Below are 19,550 nucleotides of genomic sequence, written 5' to 3'. Positions count from 1 at the left end.
ACATAATTTGTTAAGCATTCAGATGTCAGGAAAGTAAACTGAATGAGTGCAGAGTATCCAGGAGGTCACTAAGTGTGTTCGAGAATAAAACAGTGTTAAATATGTTTCTGTCCTTTATTGTTCTGACCATTATGACAATAAATATTCAAAATGAGCACCATCTATTTCGGCAAAGAGCTATTACCAAATTGGCACATTTCATATGTGTGTGGTTGCTGCAAGAATTATTGCAACTAATTTCTCTTATTAGTTCACCGTGGTAGAGGAAAATACAGTTTTCATGCAGCCCCAGAGAGAGAAGTCTAATGGAGTGAAGTCCAGGGATCTAGCGGATTGATGTACAGGTTGTATCCAATTAGTCCTCAGTTTTTGAAAATACAGATTGATGTTGCACCCAGTGGTTCTGTAAAATGTGCCATGGCACCATCAGACTGAAATCACAACATCCCTCTGATAGTGTTACCTCCGCCAGAAAAGCTGGCAGTTTTTCATGCAAGAACTGTCTGTATGTTGGTCTCTTGCTGGAAAGGCAACATTTAGGGCCCATGAAAATCGTCGCCGATAATTCTGACCCACATGTTTACTGTGCATTATCTCTGATGACCTCAAGTTAATGTTGTACATGGATTTCAAGCCACCTATACGTGCAAGTTGTGGCAAATGTACATGCTTTCTCGTGTAAATTGAGCCTCATCCATAAACAGGACAACTGAAGGTGTTCATTAGCCAGTTCTGGAAACCTGCATACAGACTCAGCCAAGATGGATAATCATCTGGTTCCAGGGTAGAACAAAAATGAAAAGTAACTTTTCACATAGCACTTCCATATAAACTATGGTTAACATCAAACTCAGCTGCAATTGCTCATGTACTTGCCTCAGGTCTGTTCACAAATCATAACAGCATGTCTTCTTTGAAGCTATGTGTAGGCACCATGCATTGTCTGCCTGCATTTGGCCTGTGTATGATTAATATGCAAGTATTGTCAATTCACTCAAGGATTTAAGTAATAATGTAGACATCTTCTTGCCCAGAAATATTCATGGTACATTCACTGAACACTTGGACCATTGCCTTCAGCTGCATCATAAACAAAAGCAGTCCTGCAGTTTTCTCCATGTGTAGTACTCCATGTTATGTATTAGAGCACAACATGTTTACTGGGCCAATACAAACATCCATACATCACAACACTACTTACCTCGTATCTTCTTTGGTGTAACAATGTTTGAAGAACATACATTTTGTATATTTCCTCCACTCCATGGGTACTTACACATACTCAGTATGCTCAGTCAGTAAATGTTTCCAACATCTGGTTGCTTACCAAAATATGCTTGTTGTTAACTCCATTGTGATGTCTGTCAGTTTGGGAGTTAAAATTTTTGAACACCCTGTGTATCACACTAAACTGTAGCAAGAGGTATATCTGTTACTTCAAATTGTAAAACTTACTACAATACACTATAAAAATTATTTTATTAGAAAAATATGCAAAATAGGAGAAAGAAGTTTGCAACAGGTGATGTTAACAGCTAATACACTCCTGGAAATTGAAATAAGAACACCGTGAATTCATTGTCCCAGGAAGGGGAAACTTTATTGACACATTCCTGGGGTCAGATACATCACATGATCACACTGACAGAACCACAGGCACATAGACACAGGCAACAGAGCATGCACAATGTCGGCACTAGTACAGTGTATATCCACCTTTCGCAGCAATGCAGGCTGCTATTCTCCCATGGAGACGATCGTAGAGATGCTGGATGTAGTCCTGTGGAACGGCTTGCCATGCCATTTCCACCTGGCACCTCAGTTGGACCAGCGTTCGTGCTGGACGTGCAGATCGCGTGAGACGACGCTTCATCCAGTCCCAAGCATGCTCAATGGAGGACAGATCCAGAGATCTTGCTGGCCAGGGTAGTTGACTTACACCTTCTAGAGCACGTTGGGTGGCACGGGATACATGCGGACGTGCATTGTCCTGTTGGAACAGCAAGTTCCCTTGCCGGTCTAGGAATGGTAGAACGATGGGTTCGATGACAGTTTGGATGTACCGTGCACTATTCAGTGTCCCCTCGACGATCACCAGAGGTGTACGGCCAGTGTAGGAGATCGCTCCCCACACCATGATGCCGGGTGTTGGCCCTGTGTCCCTCGGTCGTATGCAGTCCTGATTGTGGCGCTCACCTGCACGGCCCCAAACACGCATACGACCATCATTGGCACCAAGGCAGAAGCGACTCTCATCGCTGAAGACGACACGTCTCCATTCGTCCCTCCATTCACGCCTGTCACGACACCACTGGAGGCGGGCTGCACGATGTTGGGGCGTGAGCGGAAGACGGCCTAACGGTGTGCGGGACCATAGCCCAGCTTCATGGAGACGGTTGCGAATGGTCCTCGCCGATACCCCAGGAGCAACAGTGTCCCTAATTTGCTGGAAAGTGGCGGTGCGGTCCCCTATGGCACTGCGTAGGATCCTACGGTCTTGGCGTGCATCTGTGCGTCGCTGCGGTCCGGTCCCAGGTCGACGGGCACGTGCACCTTCCGCCGACCACTGGCGACAACATCGATGTACTGTGGAGACCTCACGCCCCACGTGTTGAGCAATTCGGCGGTACGTCCACCCGGCCTCCCACATGCCCACTATACACCCTCGCTCAAAGTCCTTCAACTGCACATACGGTTCACGTCCACTCTGTCGCGGCATGCTACCAGTGTTAAGGACTGCGATGGAGCTCTGTATGCCACGGCAAACTGGCTGACACTGATGGCGTTGGTGCACAAATGCTGCGCAGCTAGCGCCATTCGACGGCCAACACCGCGGTTCCTGGTGTGTCCGCTGTGGCGTGCGTGTGATCATTGCCTGTACAGCCCTCTCGCAGTGTCCGGAGCAAGTATGGTGGGTCTGACACACCGGTGTCAATGTGTTCTTTTTTCCATTTCCAGGAGTGTATAATATGGTGAAATCAGTCAGAGAACTGCATTCAATAAATGTCATCATGTATCTAAAAACATAAGTACAGGTAAGGTAACTGTGAGGAAACTATGGGTAACAGAACAAATACTCTAGTTGATTGATGAAAGACTGAAGCACAGTGGAATTTAGGAATAAAGAAACACAAGTTACTTATGAATCAAATAAACAGGAATTGACGGAAAGATAAGGTGAAATAGTTGGAAGAAAAATGTGAAGAAATCAAAAAAGAAACTATTGTTGGAAGAACTAACTCAGCGTATAGAAAAGGAAACAAGAAAAGTTGAAACAATATTTGGTGAAATTAGAAAATAAGGGTGGTAACAGTATGAGTGCAATGGGAATTCCACTGTGAAATGTAGAAGAGAGAGTATATAGATGGGAGGAGTACACTAATAGCTTTTGTAAGGGGAGGGCATGACTGATGATGTGACAGAAGGAGAAATAGGACTTGATAGGGAAGAGGGGAGGGATCCAATATTAGAATCACAATTTAAAAGAACTTTGGAAGACTTAAAATCAAATAAATCAGAAGGGATATATAACATTCCATCAGAATTTCTCAAATCGTTGTAGGAAGTAGCAGCAAAATGACTATTCATGTTGATGTGGAGAATGTATGTTACTGTCAATATACCATCAGTCTTTTGGGAAAAAAATACCATCCACACAGTTCCAAAGATTGGAAAAGCTGACATGTATGAGACTTATTTCACAATCAGCTTGACAGCTCTTGCATCCAAACTGCTGAGTAGAATGATATGTAGAAGAATAGAAAAGAAAACTGAGGTTCTCTTAGCTGATGATCAGTTTGGCGTTAGGAAATATAAAGGCACCAGAGAGGCAGTTCTGATGTTGCACTTTATAATGGAAGCAACAGTGAAGAAAAATCAAGACACATTCATCGGATTTGTCAAACTGGAAAAAGCATTTGACAGTGCAAAATAATGCAAGAAGTTCAAAATTCTGAGAAAAATAGGGGTAAGCTGTAGGGAAATACAAGTAATGTACCATATATACAAGAACTAAGAGGAAGCTATACAAGTGGGAGACCAAGAATGAAGTGCTCATATTAAAAGGGGTGTAATACAGGGATGAAGTCTTTCAAACCTACTGTGGAGTGAGACTGCAATTCAAGGTGAAAGGATATCAATGATGAGATTTGCTGATGATGACATTGATATCTTCAGAGAAAGTAAAGAAGAATTACAGAATCTGTTGAATGAAATGAACAGTCTAATGAGTACAGACTATGGACTGAGATTAAATCTAAGAAAGCCAAAAGTAGCAGAAATGAGAATATCAAGAAACTTAACATCAAAATTGGTGACCACAAAGTAAATCTAGTTAAGGAATTCTGCTACCTAGGCAGCAAAATAACCAATGATGGACAGAGAAAAGAGGGCATAAAAAGCAGACTAGCACTGGCGAAAACTAAATTACTCATCAAGAGAAGTCTGCTAGCAGCAAACATAGGTTTTAATTTGAGGAAGAAATTTCTGAGACCATGGGTTAGGTTAGGTTAGGTTAGTGTTCAACATCCCGTCGACAACGGGGTCATTATAGACGGAGCGCAAGCTCAGGATAGGGAAGGATTGGGAAGGAAATCGGCCGTGCCCTTTCAAAGGAACCATCCTGGCATTTGTCCAAAACGATTTAGGGAAATCATGGAAAACCTAAATCAGGATGGCTGGAGACAGGATTGAACCGTCGTCCTGAATGCGAGTCCAGTGGGCTACCACTGCGCCACCTCGCTCAGTGAGACCATGGGAAAACTACAACAGAAGAGAATGAAAGCATCTGAGATGTTGTGCTACAGAAGAATGTTGAAAATTAGGTGGACTGATAAAGTAAGGAATGAGGAGGTTCCCCACAGAATCAGTGAAGTGAGGAATAAATGGAAAACACTGCCAAGAAGAAGGGACAGATCATATGACATCTGTTACTACATTAGGGAATTGTTTTCATAGTACTAGTGGGAGCTGTGAAATGTAAAAACTGTAGAGGAAGACAGAGATTGGAATATATCCATCAAATAATTAAGGGTGCAGGTTTCAAGCATTACTTTGAGTTGAAAAGGTTGGCACAGGAGAGGAATGGAGGGGAATTTGTGGCAGGATGCATCAGACCAGTTAGAAGCCTGATCTCTCTCTCTCTCTCTCTCTCTCTCTCTCTCTCTCTCTCTCTCTCTCTCTCTCTCTCTCTCTCTCACTCACACACACACACACACACACACACACACACACACACACACACACACACACACACACACACACACACAAAGAAGAAAAAGGAGAAGATGATGATGGATGATGATCAACAGGTTCTTACCAACACCACAGAAATAGGAAATTCTTCAAAAGGTCCATAAAAAGTTTGTGACAATTATTTTTGTAAATTTGTGAATGTCGTTCAACTCACAGAAGTTGAGGCTGTGCTGTGCTGTTACCTCCCAAAATAATCAATGCCTCAGAAATATCTAAATATTCTAAAAAAGTTTGTTCCACACACAATTTAATAACATCTCCCAGTAATCAAAATTATTCGATTTTGCATATAATTTCCCAACAAATCCCATACATTTTCTGCAAGGGGCAGCAAATCTAATTTGTATATTACCCAGGAGAGGAACTACCAGAGCTTGTTGCTTGGAGACAAGAACTGTTCCATCTTGTAATATTTCTACTGATTCAGAGCCAGGGATCTGAGCTCTCAAGAATGTTACCTGTGTAATGTTTGTAAACATTATTTGATTTCCCCTGTCATGCCTGCATTATTTTATGATAAGTACACCTTTTTCATGAACACTGTTTCTTTAAGAGTAGATGGTAGGAAATTTATGATTACATTACTGTATACGAAAATGCAAATTAACATAGAAAGTTTAAAGGGATTGATAAAGAGTGTTGTAAACATCTAGATAATGTTAACTATGGGAACATGAAAGAAGGGCTTTGACTGTAGTTGAAGCCCTGGTGAAACATATTGATAAATTTTTCTGGTCCAGGATAATATTGCATAATGAGATGGGAATGGTTTGGTGCTCCTTTGTGTTGATTCATGGGAGTGGTCATCAATAGTGATTAATAGGGATACAGATGGTAATGGGCTGGTATTGATTGAGGTATGATGAAGGAAGTGGTTTCTCTTCAGTGTGGAAATTAGGCTGCAGACAATGAGTTGAGGGCATTGGTCAAAGAAAGTCAAGATTATTTTTATGGATGCGCAGTAACCAGCTACAATTGGGTGTGCAGTATGTTTAGGCTAATGGATTTTGCTATGCATGTAGAAGGAAGGTGTTTGGGGGGTATACTAGGGGTAAGGAAAAATATGGATTTAGGGGACAGGATGTGGGATGGACCTAAGGATTTCAATAGCGACTGGAGGTTATGCTGGGCATCTGAAATTAAATCACTAGGACAGGATGTGTGAATAAAAGTTATTGTTCATCATAAAAAGTGTGGCATTTGAAAGAAATATAACTTTAAAAAATAATACCACAAATGAATAAATGGCCAACAGGATACAAATATAGTGAAGGAAATGACACTGAATCTTAACAGGCCAGAATATAAAACTTATACAAACACAGTGTAGGAATCTGTAACATCTCTTTAACATGGAAATTTCCATCACAAATAGAATGTGTGTGAACCTAATTTAAGTTGGATTATATCACAAGAGAGGCTATAGAAAATCAAATTGTTGTATAATGGACACATACCATTTAGGGTACTAATGGGGCAGGGGGAGGCTGGTCATAGTGTCACAGTTGAATAAGAAGCAGACGACGGCAAATAATGAATGCATGCTGACATGAATTAATACACTTTTTGTGTCCATATCCTGGAATTAGCTCCGTTATAAAGGCAAAACAGAAGAGCATGAATGTCATACCAGTGTCACAGGATTTGGAAATTACAAATATTTGTGGGAAGTCACTGCATTGAATAATGATAAAATGTCACCATCTTTAGATTTCAGTTGTTATTTAAAGACTGTGTAAATATTCAAAATAGTAATTACTACTAATAAAACACTTACACTCATTTCAGAAACTTTTTGATGTGTATAGTGACAAATAAAAAGATCACCTTCCCAAAGTCCATACTTACATCTGAGACTCACCTAGAAGCCATACTGATGTATTATTATATTTCTCAAGTAATTCATGCCCTATTATTCCATATATGATGAAAATTTTACTTAGAGACAACTTTGGCTACACACTACCAAACCTTCATAATTTCCAATCTTAAAGCGGGCTAGTGCCTGTGAACAACAAAGTTCTGTGGCAGGGAGAACAGAACATCTGATCAGTTGAATACAGAGTTATAAATACAAAGTCAAGTAGGGATAATGCAGGAGTGGGTTTAATAATGAGTAAGAAAATAGGAAAGCATATTGAATGCATCATCATACCCAAAATAGACAGGAAGCACACACCTGCCACAGTAGCATGAGCTTATATGCCAACTACCTCCACAGGTAATACAGAGATTTGAGATACATATGATGAGACTAAAGTAATTGTTCAGGTAGTTAAGGGAGACAATATTTAATTGTGATGGATGACTGGAATTTGATAGTATAAAAGGAAGAGAAGAAAAAATAGCAGGTGAATATGGACTGGGGGAAAGGGAAAGGAACAAAAGAGGAAGCCACCAGAGAGAATTTTGCTCAGAGCATAATTTAATCAGTTGATTTAAGAATCATGAAAGAAGGTTGTGTACAGGGAAGAGAGCTCGAAACATCCCAAGGTCTCAGATTGATTATATAATGATAAGACAGAGATTTCAGAACCAGATTTTAAATTGTAAGAAGACGTCTCCAGGGCAGACGTGGACTCTGACCACACTTTATTTGTTATGAACTGTAGGCTAAAACCAAAAAAATTGCAAAAATGTAAGAAATTAAGGAGATAGGAGCTGGATAATTTTTAAAAACTCAGTGGTTGCTGAGAGTTTCAGAAGGTGCGTTTGGCAACATTGACAGAATGGAGGAAAGGAATATAGTTGAAGATGAATGGGTAGCTGTAAGAGATGAAATAGTGAAGGCAGCAAGGGAACAAATAGGTAAAATTTAAGGCCTAGTACAATTCCTTGGATAACACCAGAGACACCAAATTTAAATGACAAAATATAAAAATGCAACAAATGAAGTATACGAAAGGGAATACATACTTCTAAAAACTGAGGCTGACAGGAAGTGAAAAATGAGTAAGCAGAAATGATTGGAGGACAAATGTAAGGATGTAGAAGCATATTTTGCTACAGGAAATTCAAGAGACTGCTTACAGGAAAGTTAAAGCAACGTCTGGAGAATAGAGAAGCAGATGTATGAATATCAAGAGCTCAGGTGAGAAAACAGTACTGCACAAAGAAGAGAAAGCTGAAAGATGGAAGGAGTATATACAGGGTATATACCGTGGAGATGAACTTGAAGGCAATATTATAGAGATGGAAGAAGATATAGATGAAGATGAGAAGGGGGAAATGATACTGTGTGAAGAATTTGACAGAGCTCTGAAATATCTAAATTGAGACATGTTTCTGAGAGTAGATAATATTCCATCAGAACTACTGATAGTCTTGGGGGAGCCAGCCATGATGGAACTTTTCCATCTGGTGTACAAGTTGTATGAGACATGCAAAGTACCCTCAGACTTCAAGAAGAATGTCATAATTCCAATTCCAAAGACAGAATTCATGACAGGTGTAAAAATTATCAAGCTATCAGTTTAATAAGTCATGGGTGCAAAATACTAACATCAATTCTTCACAAAATAATAGAAAAACTGGTAGAAGCTGACCTCAGGGAAGATCAGTCTGGATCCCTGAGAAATGTAGGAACATGTGAGGTAATATTGACCTAAATACAGGTAGCAAAAGGCTATTTACAACTTTTGTAGAAACCAGACGGCAGTTATGGGAGTCGAGGGGCATGAAAGGGAAGCAGTGGTTGAGAATGGAGTGAGATAGGGTTGTAGCCTATCCTCAATCTTATTAGTCTGTATATTTAGCATGCAGTAAAGGAAACCAAAGAAAGTTTGGAGTAGTAGTTAAAGTACAGGGAGAGGAAATAAAAACTCTGAGGTTTGATGATGACATTTTTATACTGCAAGGGACAGCAAAAGACTTGGAAGAACTATGGAATGGAATGGACAGTGTCTTGAAAGGAGGGTATAAGATGAACATCAACAAAAGCTGACCAAGAATAATGTAATGTAGTCAAATTAAATCAGGTGATGCTAAGGTAATCAGATTAGGAAATCAGTCACATAAAGAGGCGGTAAGTTTTTTATTTGGGCAGCTAAATAACTGATGATGGCCGAGGTAGAGAGGATATGGAGTGGCAAAGGCAAGAAAAGTGTTCCTGAAGAAGGGAAATTTGTTAACATCAAATATAGATTAAAATGTTTGGAAGTCTTTTCCGAAGGTATTTGTCTGGAGTCAAGCCATCCATGGAGGTGAAATATGGGCAATAAACAGTTTAGACAAGAAGATAAGACAAACTTTTGAAATATAGTTTTGAATGATGAATATTAGATAGGTATACCACATAACTGATGAAGAGGTACTGAGTAGAATTGGGGAGACAAGAAATTTGTGGCACAACTTGACTAGAAGAAGGGTACTCTGATAGGACACATTCTTAGTCATCAAGGGATCACCAATTTAGTATTGGAAGAAAGTGTGTGTGTGTGTGGGGGGGGGGGGGGGGGGGAGGGGAGGAATTGTAGTGGGAGGCTAAGAGATAAATACAGTAAGCAGAAGCAGAAGAATGTTGGTTGTAGTAGGTATTCAGAGATGGAGAGGCTTGCACAGGATATAGTAGCACAGAGAGCTGCATCAAACCGATGTCTGGACTGAAGACCACACCAACAGCTACTTCTGCCTATCCATACATTTGAAACTATGTTGATATATCAATGATGTTATTATATTATAACCATCAACATGGGAACACACTGACCTTACACTATGCTAAAAAAAGTTTTCAGAAGTTGTTATTTTATTTAGATAACCAGTTTCAGAATCTTGTTAATACCATCTTCAGGCCACTGCATGTTAAAAACGACTATACACATGTATAAAGATATATCACAGTTAACAGTTACTTAATTATAAAAGTCCTTAAAACCTACAAAATGCAATATGCAACATTAAGAAGAGTAACTGTGCATGCAAAGCACAAGAAATCAAAATATGGATGCATACTGGTTAGCACTGAAAGTTACTAATCTGTAATGTGACATAGCAGAATTATAATAGAACATGCCAAACACTTAAAAAAACAATGAAATAGACATTATACAATATCAAAAGCATAAATTAATAAATCCTGTCTAGTTTTTTCTTTTTCATTCCTTTTTTACTTTCTTTATTATTTATTATTTTTAAATATTTTTTGTATAAAATGCCTTCATAATTCTTGTAGGTGAGAAACACCCTAGTACTCAGTAAAGATGTCACTATGTAACCTATGGAGTAAACAATAATGTGCATATTTGTTGCCTGAGTTATCAACACTGGTGATGTATCAGAATTAGATGTCACAATATCAAAAAACACAACCAGAGGAAAAACCCCAATGGCTGACAAATAACTAAGAAAATAATGGTAAGCAAATATCTTCCAAGGAATACTCAAGAAATACCTAGAGGGGATAATATTATATACCACAGCTAAAAATAAAAATATATGTCCTGGTATTCCTTAAACATCAATTAATCAGTGTGAAAATAGTAGGGTGGAACAAAGAAGGACCCCAAATACCATATTAACCAAGTAGAGTCTTCCAAAAATCTCAGTAGACTATATAATTACTATTCCTTTGGTAATATAAGGTATCATAACATCTACCTATTTATAGAATGACAAAAAACACCCAACTAGGAACTAACATATAGCAAGATGTATGGCAAAAGGTAGCTTTGAGACAGGAAAGGTTAAAAGTAAGGTGAGTGTGCAAAATCAGCAAGACTGCAAAGTATATAAGCTCACTAATTAAGGAACATACTGGCGAAAAAAGGAGCAGTATTCGTGAGTGAAGAAAGAATTTTTAAATGACCTCATACCATAAACCAGTCATGGAAATGGAACAATAGTATCTGCCTGCCAATTAATTGGTGTTTAAGGGACACCAAGTCATATATTTTTACTTTTTGATTTGGTATTTAGTATTATCGGTCTAGGTATTTTGTGAGTATTCCTCACAAGATTTTTGCCTGCTGTTGTTCACTAAGTAATTTTTCAGCTAATGAGTTTTGCTTCTGGTTTTGTTTTATGATATTGTTACAACTAATTCTGATATATCACTAGTGGTGATAATACTTAGGCAATAGATATGCACACTATTGTGTACACCATAGGTTATATTGTGATGTTTTAATTGGAATGAGGAGAGATTTCTCTAAGAACTAGAGTGTTTCTCACTTACAAGAATTATAAATAATTTTACACAAAAAATTTAAAAAAGAAAAATAATTAATAGTAAAAAATAAATAAAATAGAAAAGGAAAGAAAAGGAATAAACTAGACAAGCTTTATTTGTTTGTGCTTCTTAATTTGTATAGTCTATTGTTTTTTGTTTTGTTTTTTGTGACGTTTGGCATGTTCTATTATATATGGTAACTCTGATTTGTAAATTAGGTTAGTTTTAAAGCTACTCAATATGTGTACGTGCTCTGCTTTGGTATGCTTTGTGTGCACAGGTACTCTTCTTAACAATGCATATTGCATTTTGTAGGTTTTAAGAACTTTTTTATTATGTTTCATTTTCTGTAATGCCAAATGTCATATACTTGATATAAAAAACATCTATAATTGTTGTTTTTAACAATACAAGGGCCTGAAGATGGTGTTGATGAGATGCAAAACTGGTTGTTTAAATAAAGAAACAACTTCTGAAAACATATGGCTGTTTGGTAAGTTTTCTTTGGCAAATATCTGACCGGGCACTGGCCCATTTCCAAGATGGAGGAACAGAGATTGGCATAGAAGAAGTGACACCAAGGAAGTGAGTTGGATTATGAAGAGGGACAGACAGGAGTGAAGGAGAACATAACAAAGAAGCCTCTTTTTCATTACATAATGCAACAGCAGGCTGAGAAAACTGAAAAAGATCTTCCTTTATAACTTTTATCACCTTTCGTTTTGTTCTAAGATAAGGAATACTGACTCCTCTTCTGTTTCCTATTTTCCTTCATCTGCTCCCTTCGAGCCTCAATATGTTGGCTGTCACTTTGTGCCACATAGATTATATCCATGTGGAAGACCAAGATGTAGACTTTCTTGTACAAGAGAGGACCCAGAAGCAGGATGCCTATTGCAAGATTGTAATAGTTTTGAAAAAAAGTTGTCATTAACACACTGCTCTATCATTTGTACAGATTGATGGGTGCTCAAATGATTAAAAAAAACAGTGTGTAGTGAAGGCATAAAGCACAAGATCACATTACTACCGCCACTCTGCCTATTGGTGAGAAACTCTAGTTACTTTTTGGCACTCTTCATGTATCCATTCATCACATTCTGTTGTACTCAGTTCACTGGTACATCTTTTACTACTGAATGCAGGGCCACTTGTGAAACCTAATGTCTCACAAATGAATGTCACTGTAACAACTGCATGACTTTTTATGCTTGTAATTATGACCACTGACCAACTGTCCATTTGTATAAATGACCATTGATAAAATATAACAAGGGCACATTTGTTCATCCAGTTGAGAGTAACCTGCTCAACATAACTAGGTGCAGTGAGATAGCTTCTTCACATCTTGTGGACTCTGTACCTCCTCCTTTCCACTACTTCTTCTTTGTATTCTAATCGTGTAACTGTCTATTCAAATCATTCTGTTGTCGCACACTCCTCTTGCTCTCAACTTCTGTTAACTTCTGTTCTCCATCTGCTTCCACATCTAGTCTTATTGCATTTCCAACACCATACTTCATGATTTGTATTTCTGTCTGTTACTCTTTCCCCTCATATTGGTATGCCCAAAGGCCTGAAAACCACATTTTTTTGCTGTTTGTCTTCTAACAGCTGCTCACACATTTTTTGTTGTTTACATTAGTTATTGACTCTTTATCCCCCTCATGGTGAATGTTCCTGAGTGGTGGTGCTCTTAGCAAAAAACAATGTGAGAAACATCCTGTCTAGGTTCAGTTACAGTTAAGTAGTATGTTTCTCAGATTTTTATTTGCTGTTACATTACTTACATTAAATTTATTATTTTCCATGGCTCCCTTGGAGAGGAGTCTCTGGGATGTGGAAAGATTCAAAGGTTTCTTTTTTTTTATTCACTCTGAAACTGATCTTTATCACTTACAAGACCTTTGATATGATCTGGTAAGTTACTGAATAAATGAGTACCCATGTATTTGACTCCTTTTTGTACTAATGTTAAGCTTTTATAGTCCTTATACAGATTGTTTTTGGTTCCGGTATTATAACCATGTTTTGCACTATTTTTTGCAAAAAGAGACATTCTGGAAATGACAAAGGGTGTCAATGAGTATATGTACTGAGACGTAGTAGTTAGAATACCAAATTTCTTAAAGAGGTCTCTGCATGATGATCTAGGATTGACCCAAGATATAATTCCAATGACTCATTTCTGAAGTTTGAAAATGTGTTTTGTTAGAGGAGTTTCCCCAACAGATGATTCCATAACTCGTTACTGAATGGAAGTAGGCTGAATAAACTAACTTCTTCATTTTTAAATCACCTATTTCTGCTATCATGCGTACTGCAAATGTAGCTGAACTAAGACGTTTCATTAAGTCTAGAGTGTGAGTTTTCCAATTTAGGTTGTGGTCAGTTTGTAGCCCTAAAAGTTTGACACTGTCTACAGCTTTAATTTCATAGTTTGAATACATTATACTTATAGGGCCAGGTATTCTTTGTGTAGTACTAAACTGTATGTACTGGGTCTTGTCAAAATTCAGTGATAATCCATTTGCTTTGAACCACTCATTGATACAAATGTTTCATTAGCTGATTGCTCAGTGAGATCACTGGTACTGATTTTTATACCAATTCTTGTATCATCTGAAAATAAGAAAAAATTTGCATTTTTTGACACTGCATATGGAAGGTCATTAATATATAATAGGAACAACAAGGGACCTAAAATAGCGCCCTGGGGCACCCCTTGTCTGGTGGTTTCATATTTTGAATGACTATTGTTATGTGGTGAGCCTGATACACACACACACTGTTTTCTATTAAAAAGATAGTATGAGAACTTTGAGCCTGCTCCTCCTGTTATCCCATAATATTTAACTTTTGTATAAGGATATCATGCTTAACACAGTCAAAAGCTTTAGCCAGATCACAGAATATTCCAAGTGGTAATAACTTTTGATTTATAGATTCTAATATATCATCTGTAAAACTGAGTATAGTTTGATCAGTTGACAATCCTTTCCAAAATCCAGATTGTTTGTGAATGAGAATATTTTTCTGTATTAAGTGTTTATAAAGCCTGTTGTACAAACACTTTCAGACAGTTTTGAAAATATTGCCAATTATAAAATGGGACGAAGTTTTCCACTGATGACTTATCTCCTTTTTCATGTAATGGTTTGACAATAAAATACTTAAGCCTATCTGGAAAAACCACTGTTGAGGGATTCATTACATAAGTAACTCAATATGTCACAAAGTTCTGAGGAGCAACATTTCATTATAACCACTGGAACATTTGTTTTTAAGAGAGCTAATAATATTAGAAATCTCATTCAGTGAGGTAGGGTATATATGAATTTTGTCAAACTTCTGCGTAAATGCATTTTTTAAAATATTTTAAACTGTCTTCTGAGGAACTATGCAAACCTAAGTTGTCTGCTACTGAAAGAAAAAAAGTTGTTGAAAATGTCTGCAATTTTTGGAGGTATCTCTCATCAACTCATTATTTACATTTAACATAATTTCCTCATTTGCCTGATTAGTTTTTCCTGTTTCACTTTTTACTGTGTGCCATATAGTTTTTATCTTGTTATTAGAGGCGTTTATTTTTTCGTGAAAATAAATACATTTTGAGGTTCTGATTACTTTGTTTAGAATTTTACAATATAATTTGTAATGTGATTTAGCTCTGTAGTCATCATTTCTCCTTGACATTAAGTGCAGCCTTCTTTTTGTTTTGCAAGGTACTTTTATTCCATTTGTTATCCAAGGTTTTGAAACATTTAGTCAATTTGCTTTGATTAGTTTCTTTGGCCACCACCTCCTGAAAGAACTTTTGCAATAAGGGGAATAAAGAGACAACAACAAATGTGTATGTAAACATGAACAGCCATCTGAATACAAACTTTTCAGTTTAAAACCAGTGATAGTGCCATTTGTGTAAATAAATAGTATTAGTAGCAGTGGCTGGATGTTGTTTCCTTCTTTACAACTATCCACCTGAAACTATTTTGTATTTGTAGAAAAGAATACAATATTCATTTCACGACAATTGTTTCTACAGAGACTTAAAAACTGCAAATGTTTTCCTCACAAAGGATAACATAATAAAAGTTGGCGACTTTGGCATTTCAAAAATGATGTCAACTCGTGGACAAGCTCATACTGTTGTTGGAACACCATACTACATCAGCCCAGAAATGGTAAGTATAGTCAAACCATATTGCATACCTCCTAAAAAATATAACTTTAGCAAATATTCAGTTATATGACATTTTGGGGATGTAAATTGCAAGTTATAAACTTTTTCCATTCCTTAGTAGTGGCTCAATATTCTCAAGTTTCCTCCATTGCAGAAAAAGTATGCACTGCAAAGAAATATGTAATAAGAACAATACTATGAGGTATCCATCCATAAGTATCTTGTAAAAAGATGGCACTGTCTAATTGGTATGCCTGTTGTTTTGTAAAGTTTGCTGTCAACAATTGTAGTTGTTCAGTGTTTTTTTTTTTTAACCAGTAATATTCATAAATATAGTATTAGCAGAGAATAATATGTATACTGTGACTTCTGAAAGTTTCCCGGCGTATTTGTTCTTCTAATAATTTCCGGGTATGCAGCCGGATCCCGTCGACATTCTGCCACGATATTTCGGCCCAGAGACGTCCGGCCATCATCAGGTGAGTACACAACTACTGAAGAGCCCAGGTGCAGTCGCGGTATTTATACCGATTCTCGCGCACGTGTTGACATGCGCGGCATAGCCGAGTTGTACGTGCTGCCCTCGGTGGTGAAAGTAAAAGATCATCTAGTCATTGAGTATCGAATGACGCTGTCTATTCCGCTGTGAATGTATAATTTTAATAACAGGATTCCAAGTTTTATCCAGTTGAAAGCCGTTGTCACGATTTATAAGATTATCGGCAAGACGTATTTCCACTGATTCCTTGATTACGGAATCCCAAAATCCGGAAACCGGAGCTAAAATTTTTGTTCCATTGTATTCCATTGAATGTCCCAATGAAATACAGTGCTCTGCTACTGCCGATTTTGACGGTTGCCGCAGACGGGTGTATCTTTCATGTTCTGTACATCGTTCATGGACAGTTCTTGTCGTCTGGCCAATATATGCAGAGCCACATTCACAGGGAATTTTGTAGACGCCTGCTTTCTTCAGTTGTAAATCGTCTTTAACGGATCCAACCAGGGCCCGGTTCTTTGCTGGTGGACGGAAGATAACCTTGATTTTATTCTTCTTCAGTAATCGGCCTATTTTCGACGACACATTCCCGGCGTATGGAAGAAACGCAGTTGATTTAAAGTCGTCATCAGCGTCCTCAGTGCGCTGCTTCTTGTTGCGCATGGCCTTTCTTATTTGGCGTGAAGTGTAGCCATTCTCTTTAAAAACCTTCTCCAAGTGTTCTAATTCTGCGTGGAGGTTTTCATCGTCCGATATTACATGCGCTCGATGTATTAAGGTACTGAGAACACCGGCTGTTTGTGCTGGGTGGTGGCAGCTTGACGCCTGGAGACACAGATCTGTGTGAGTCGGTTTCCTGTACACAGAATGTCCTAATGACCCATCATTTTTACGGCATACTAGCACGTCTAGAAATGGTAAAGTGCCATCTTTTTCAATCTCCATCGTGAATTTGATGTTCTCATGTAAAGAGTTTAAATGATGAAGGAATTTCTCCAGTTCCTGTCTGCCATGAGGTCATACAACAAAAGTATCATCTACGTACCGCCAGAAGACCGTAGGCTTTAAGACAGCAGGCTCAAGTGCTTTCTCCTCAAAGTCCTCCATAAAGAGATTAGCTACCACAGGGGACAAAGGGCTCCCCATGGCGACGCCGTCTGTTTGTTCAAAGAATTCGTCATTGAATAGAAAGTACGTTGAGGAGAGTATATGTTCAAACAAGGCCGTCATTTCTGCACTGAATAAGTTACCAATAAGATGTAACGATTCCATTAAAGGCACTTTGGCAGACAGGAACTGGAGAAATTCCTTCATCATTTAAACTCTTTACATGAGAACATCAAATTCACGATGGAGATTGAAAAAGATGGCACTTTACCATTTCTAGACGTGCTAGTATGCCGTAAAAATGATGGGTCATTAGGACATTCTGTGTACAGGAAACCGACTCACACAGATCTGTGTCTCCAGGCGTCAAGCTGCCACCACCCAGCACAAACAGCCGGTGTTCTCAGTACCTTAATACATCGAGCGCATGTAATATCGGACGATGAAAACCTCCACGCAGAATTAGAACACTTGGAGAAGGTTTTTAAAGAGAATGGCTACACTTCACGCCAAATAAGAAAGGCCATGCGCAACTGTCATAACAAGAAGCAGCGCACTGAGGACGCTGATGACGACTTTAAATCAACTGCGTTTCTTCCATACGCCGGGAATGTGTCGTCGAAAATAGGCCGATTACTGAAGAAGAATAAAATCAAGGTTATCTTCCGTCCACCAGCAAAGAACCGGGCCCTGGTTGGATCCGTTAAAGACGATTTACAACTGAAGAAAGCAGGCGTCTACAAAATTCCCTGTGAATGTGGCTCTGCATATATTGGCCAGACGACAAGAACTGTCCATGAACGATGTACAGAACATGAAAGATACACCCGTCTGCGGCAACCGTCAAAATCGGCAGTAGCAGAGCACTGTATTTCATTGGGACATTCAATGGAATACAATGGAACAAAAATTTTAGCTCCGGTTTCCGGATTTTGGGATTCCGTAATCAAGGAATCAGTGGAAATACGTCTTGCCGATAATCTTATAAATCGTGACAACGGCTTTCAACTGGATAAAACTTGGAATCCTGTTATTAAAATTATACATTCACATCGGAATAGACAGCGTCATTCGATACTCAATGACTAGATGATCTTTTACTTTCACCACCGAGGGCAGCACGTACAACTCGGCTATGCCGCGCATGTCAACACGCACCCGGTTCTTTGCTGGTGGACGGAAGATAACCTTGATTTTATTCTTCTTCAGTAATCGGCCTATTTTCGACGACACATTCCCGGCGTATGGAAGAAACGCAGTAGATTTAAAGTCGTCATCAGCGTCCTGAGTGCGCTGCTTCTTGTTATGACAGTTGCGCATGGCCTTTCTTATTTGGCGTGAAGTGTAGCCATTCTCTTTAAAAACCTTCTCCAAGTGTTCTAATTCTGCGTGGAGGTTTTCATCGTCCGATATTACATACGCTCGATGTATTAAGGTACTGAGAACACCGGCTGTTTGTGCTGGGTGGTGGCAGCTTGACGCCTGGAGACACAGATCTGTGTGAGTCGGTTTCCTGTACACAGAATGTCCTAATGACCCATCATTTTTACGGCATACTAGCACGTCTAGAAATGGTAAAGTGCCATCTTTTTCAATCTCCATCGTGAATTTGATGTTCTCATGTAAAGAGTTTAAATGATGAAGGAATTTCTCCAGTTCCTGTCTGCCATGAGGTCATACAACAAAAGTATCATCTACGTACCGCCAGAAGACCGTAGGCTTTAAGACAGCAGGCTCAAGTGCTTTCTCCTCAAAGTCCTCCATAAAGAGATTAGCTACCACAGGGGACAAAGGGCTCCCCATGGCGACGCCGTCTGTTTGTTCAAAGAATTCGTCATTGAATAGAAAGTACGTTGAGGAGAGTATATGTTCAAACAAGGCCGTCATTTCTGCACTGAATAAGTCACCAATAAGATGTAACGATTCCATTAAAGGCACTTTGGCAGACAGGAACTGGAGAAATTCCTTCATCATTTAAACTCTTTACATGAGAACATCAAATTCACGATGGAGATTGAAAAAGATGGCACTTTACCATTTCTAGACGTGCTAGTATGCCGTAAAAATGATGGGTCATTAGGACATTCTGTGTACAGGAAACCGACTCACACAGATCTGTGTCTCCAGGCGTCAAGCTGCCACCACTCAGCACAAACAGCCGGTGTTCTCAGTACCTTAATACATCGAGCGCATGTAATATCGGACGATGAAAACCTCCACGCAGAATTAGAACACTTGGAGAAGGTTTTTAAAGAGAATGGCTACACTTCACGCCAAATAAGAAAGGCCGTGCGCAACAAGAAGCAGCGCACTGAGGACGCTGATGACGACTTTAAATC

At 38.8% G+C, this 19,550-nt stretch overlaps 1 protein-coding gene across 1 annotated transcript in view; it reads left to right on the top strand.

Moving 5' to 3' along the window:
• LOC126354056 (serine/threonine-protein kinase Nek8) overlaps window positions 1-19,550 on the top strand; it is a 305,150-nt gene that overhangs the window by 74,599 nt on the left and 211,001 nt on the right. The window contains exon 8 of the mRNA XM_050003414.1: window positions 15,468-15,606. Coding sequence (XP_049859371.1) covers window positions 15,468-15,606 — 139 coding nt within the window. The remainder of the gene's footprint in view (window positions 1-15,467; window positions 15,607-19,550) is intronic.

This window comes from Schistocerca gregaria, chromosome 3, assembly GCF_023897955.1.
Source record: "Schistocerca gregaria isolate iqSchGreg1 chromosome 3, iqSchGreg1.2, whole genome shotgun sequence".
NCBI lineage: Eukaryota > Metazoa > Arthropoda > Insecta > Orthoptera > Acrididae > Schistocerca > Schistocerca gregaria.
The sequence above is the reverse complement of the archived record's forward strand: the minus strand, read 5'-3'. Positions and strand labels throughout refer to the sequence as shown.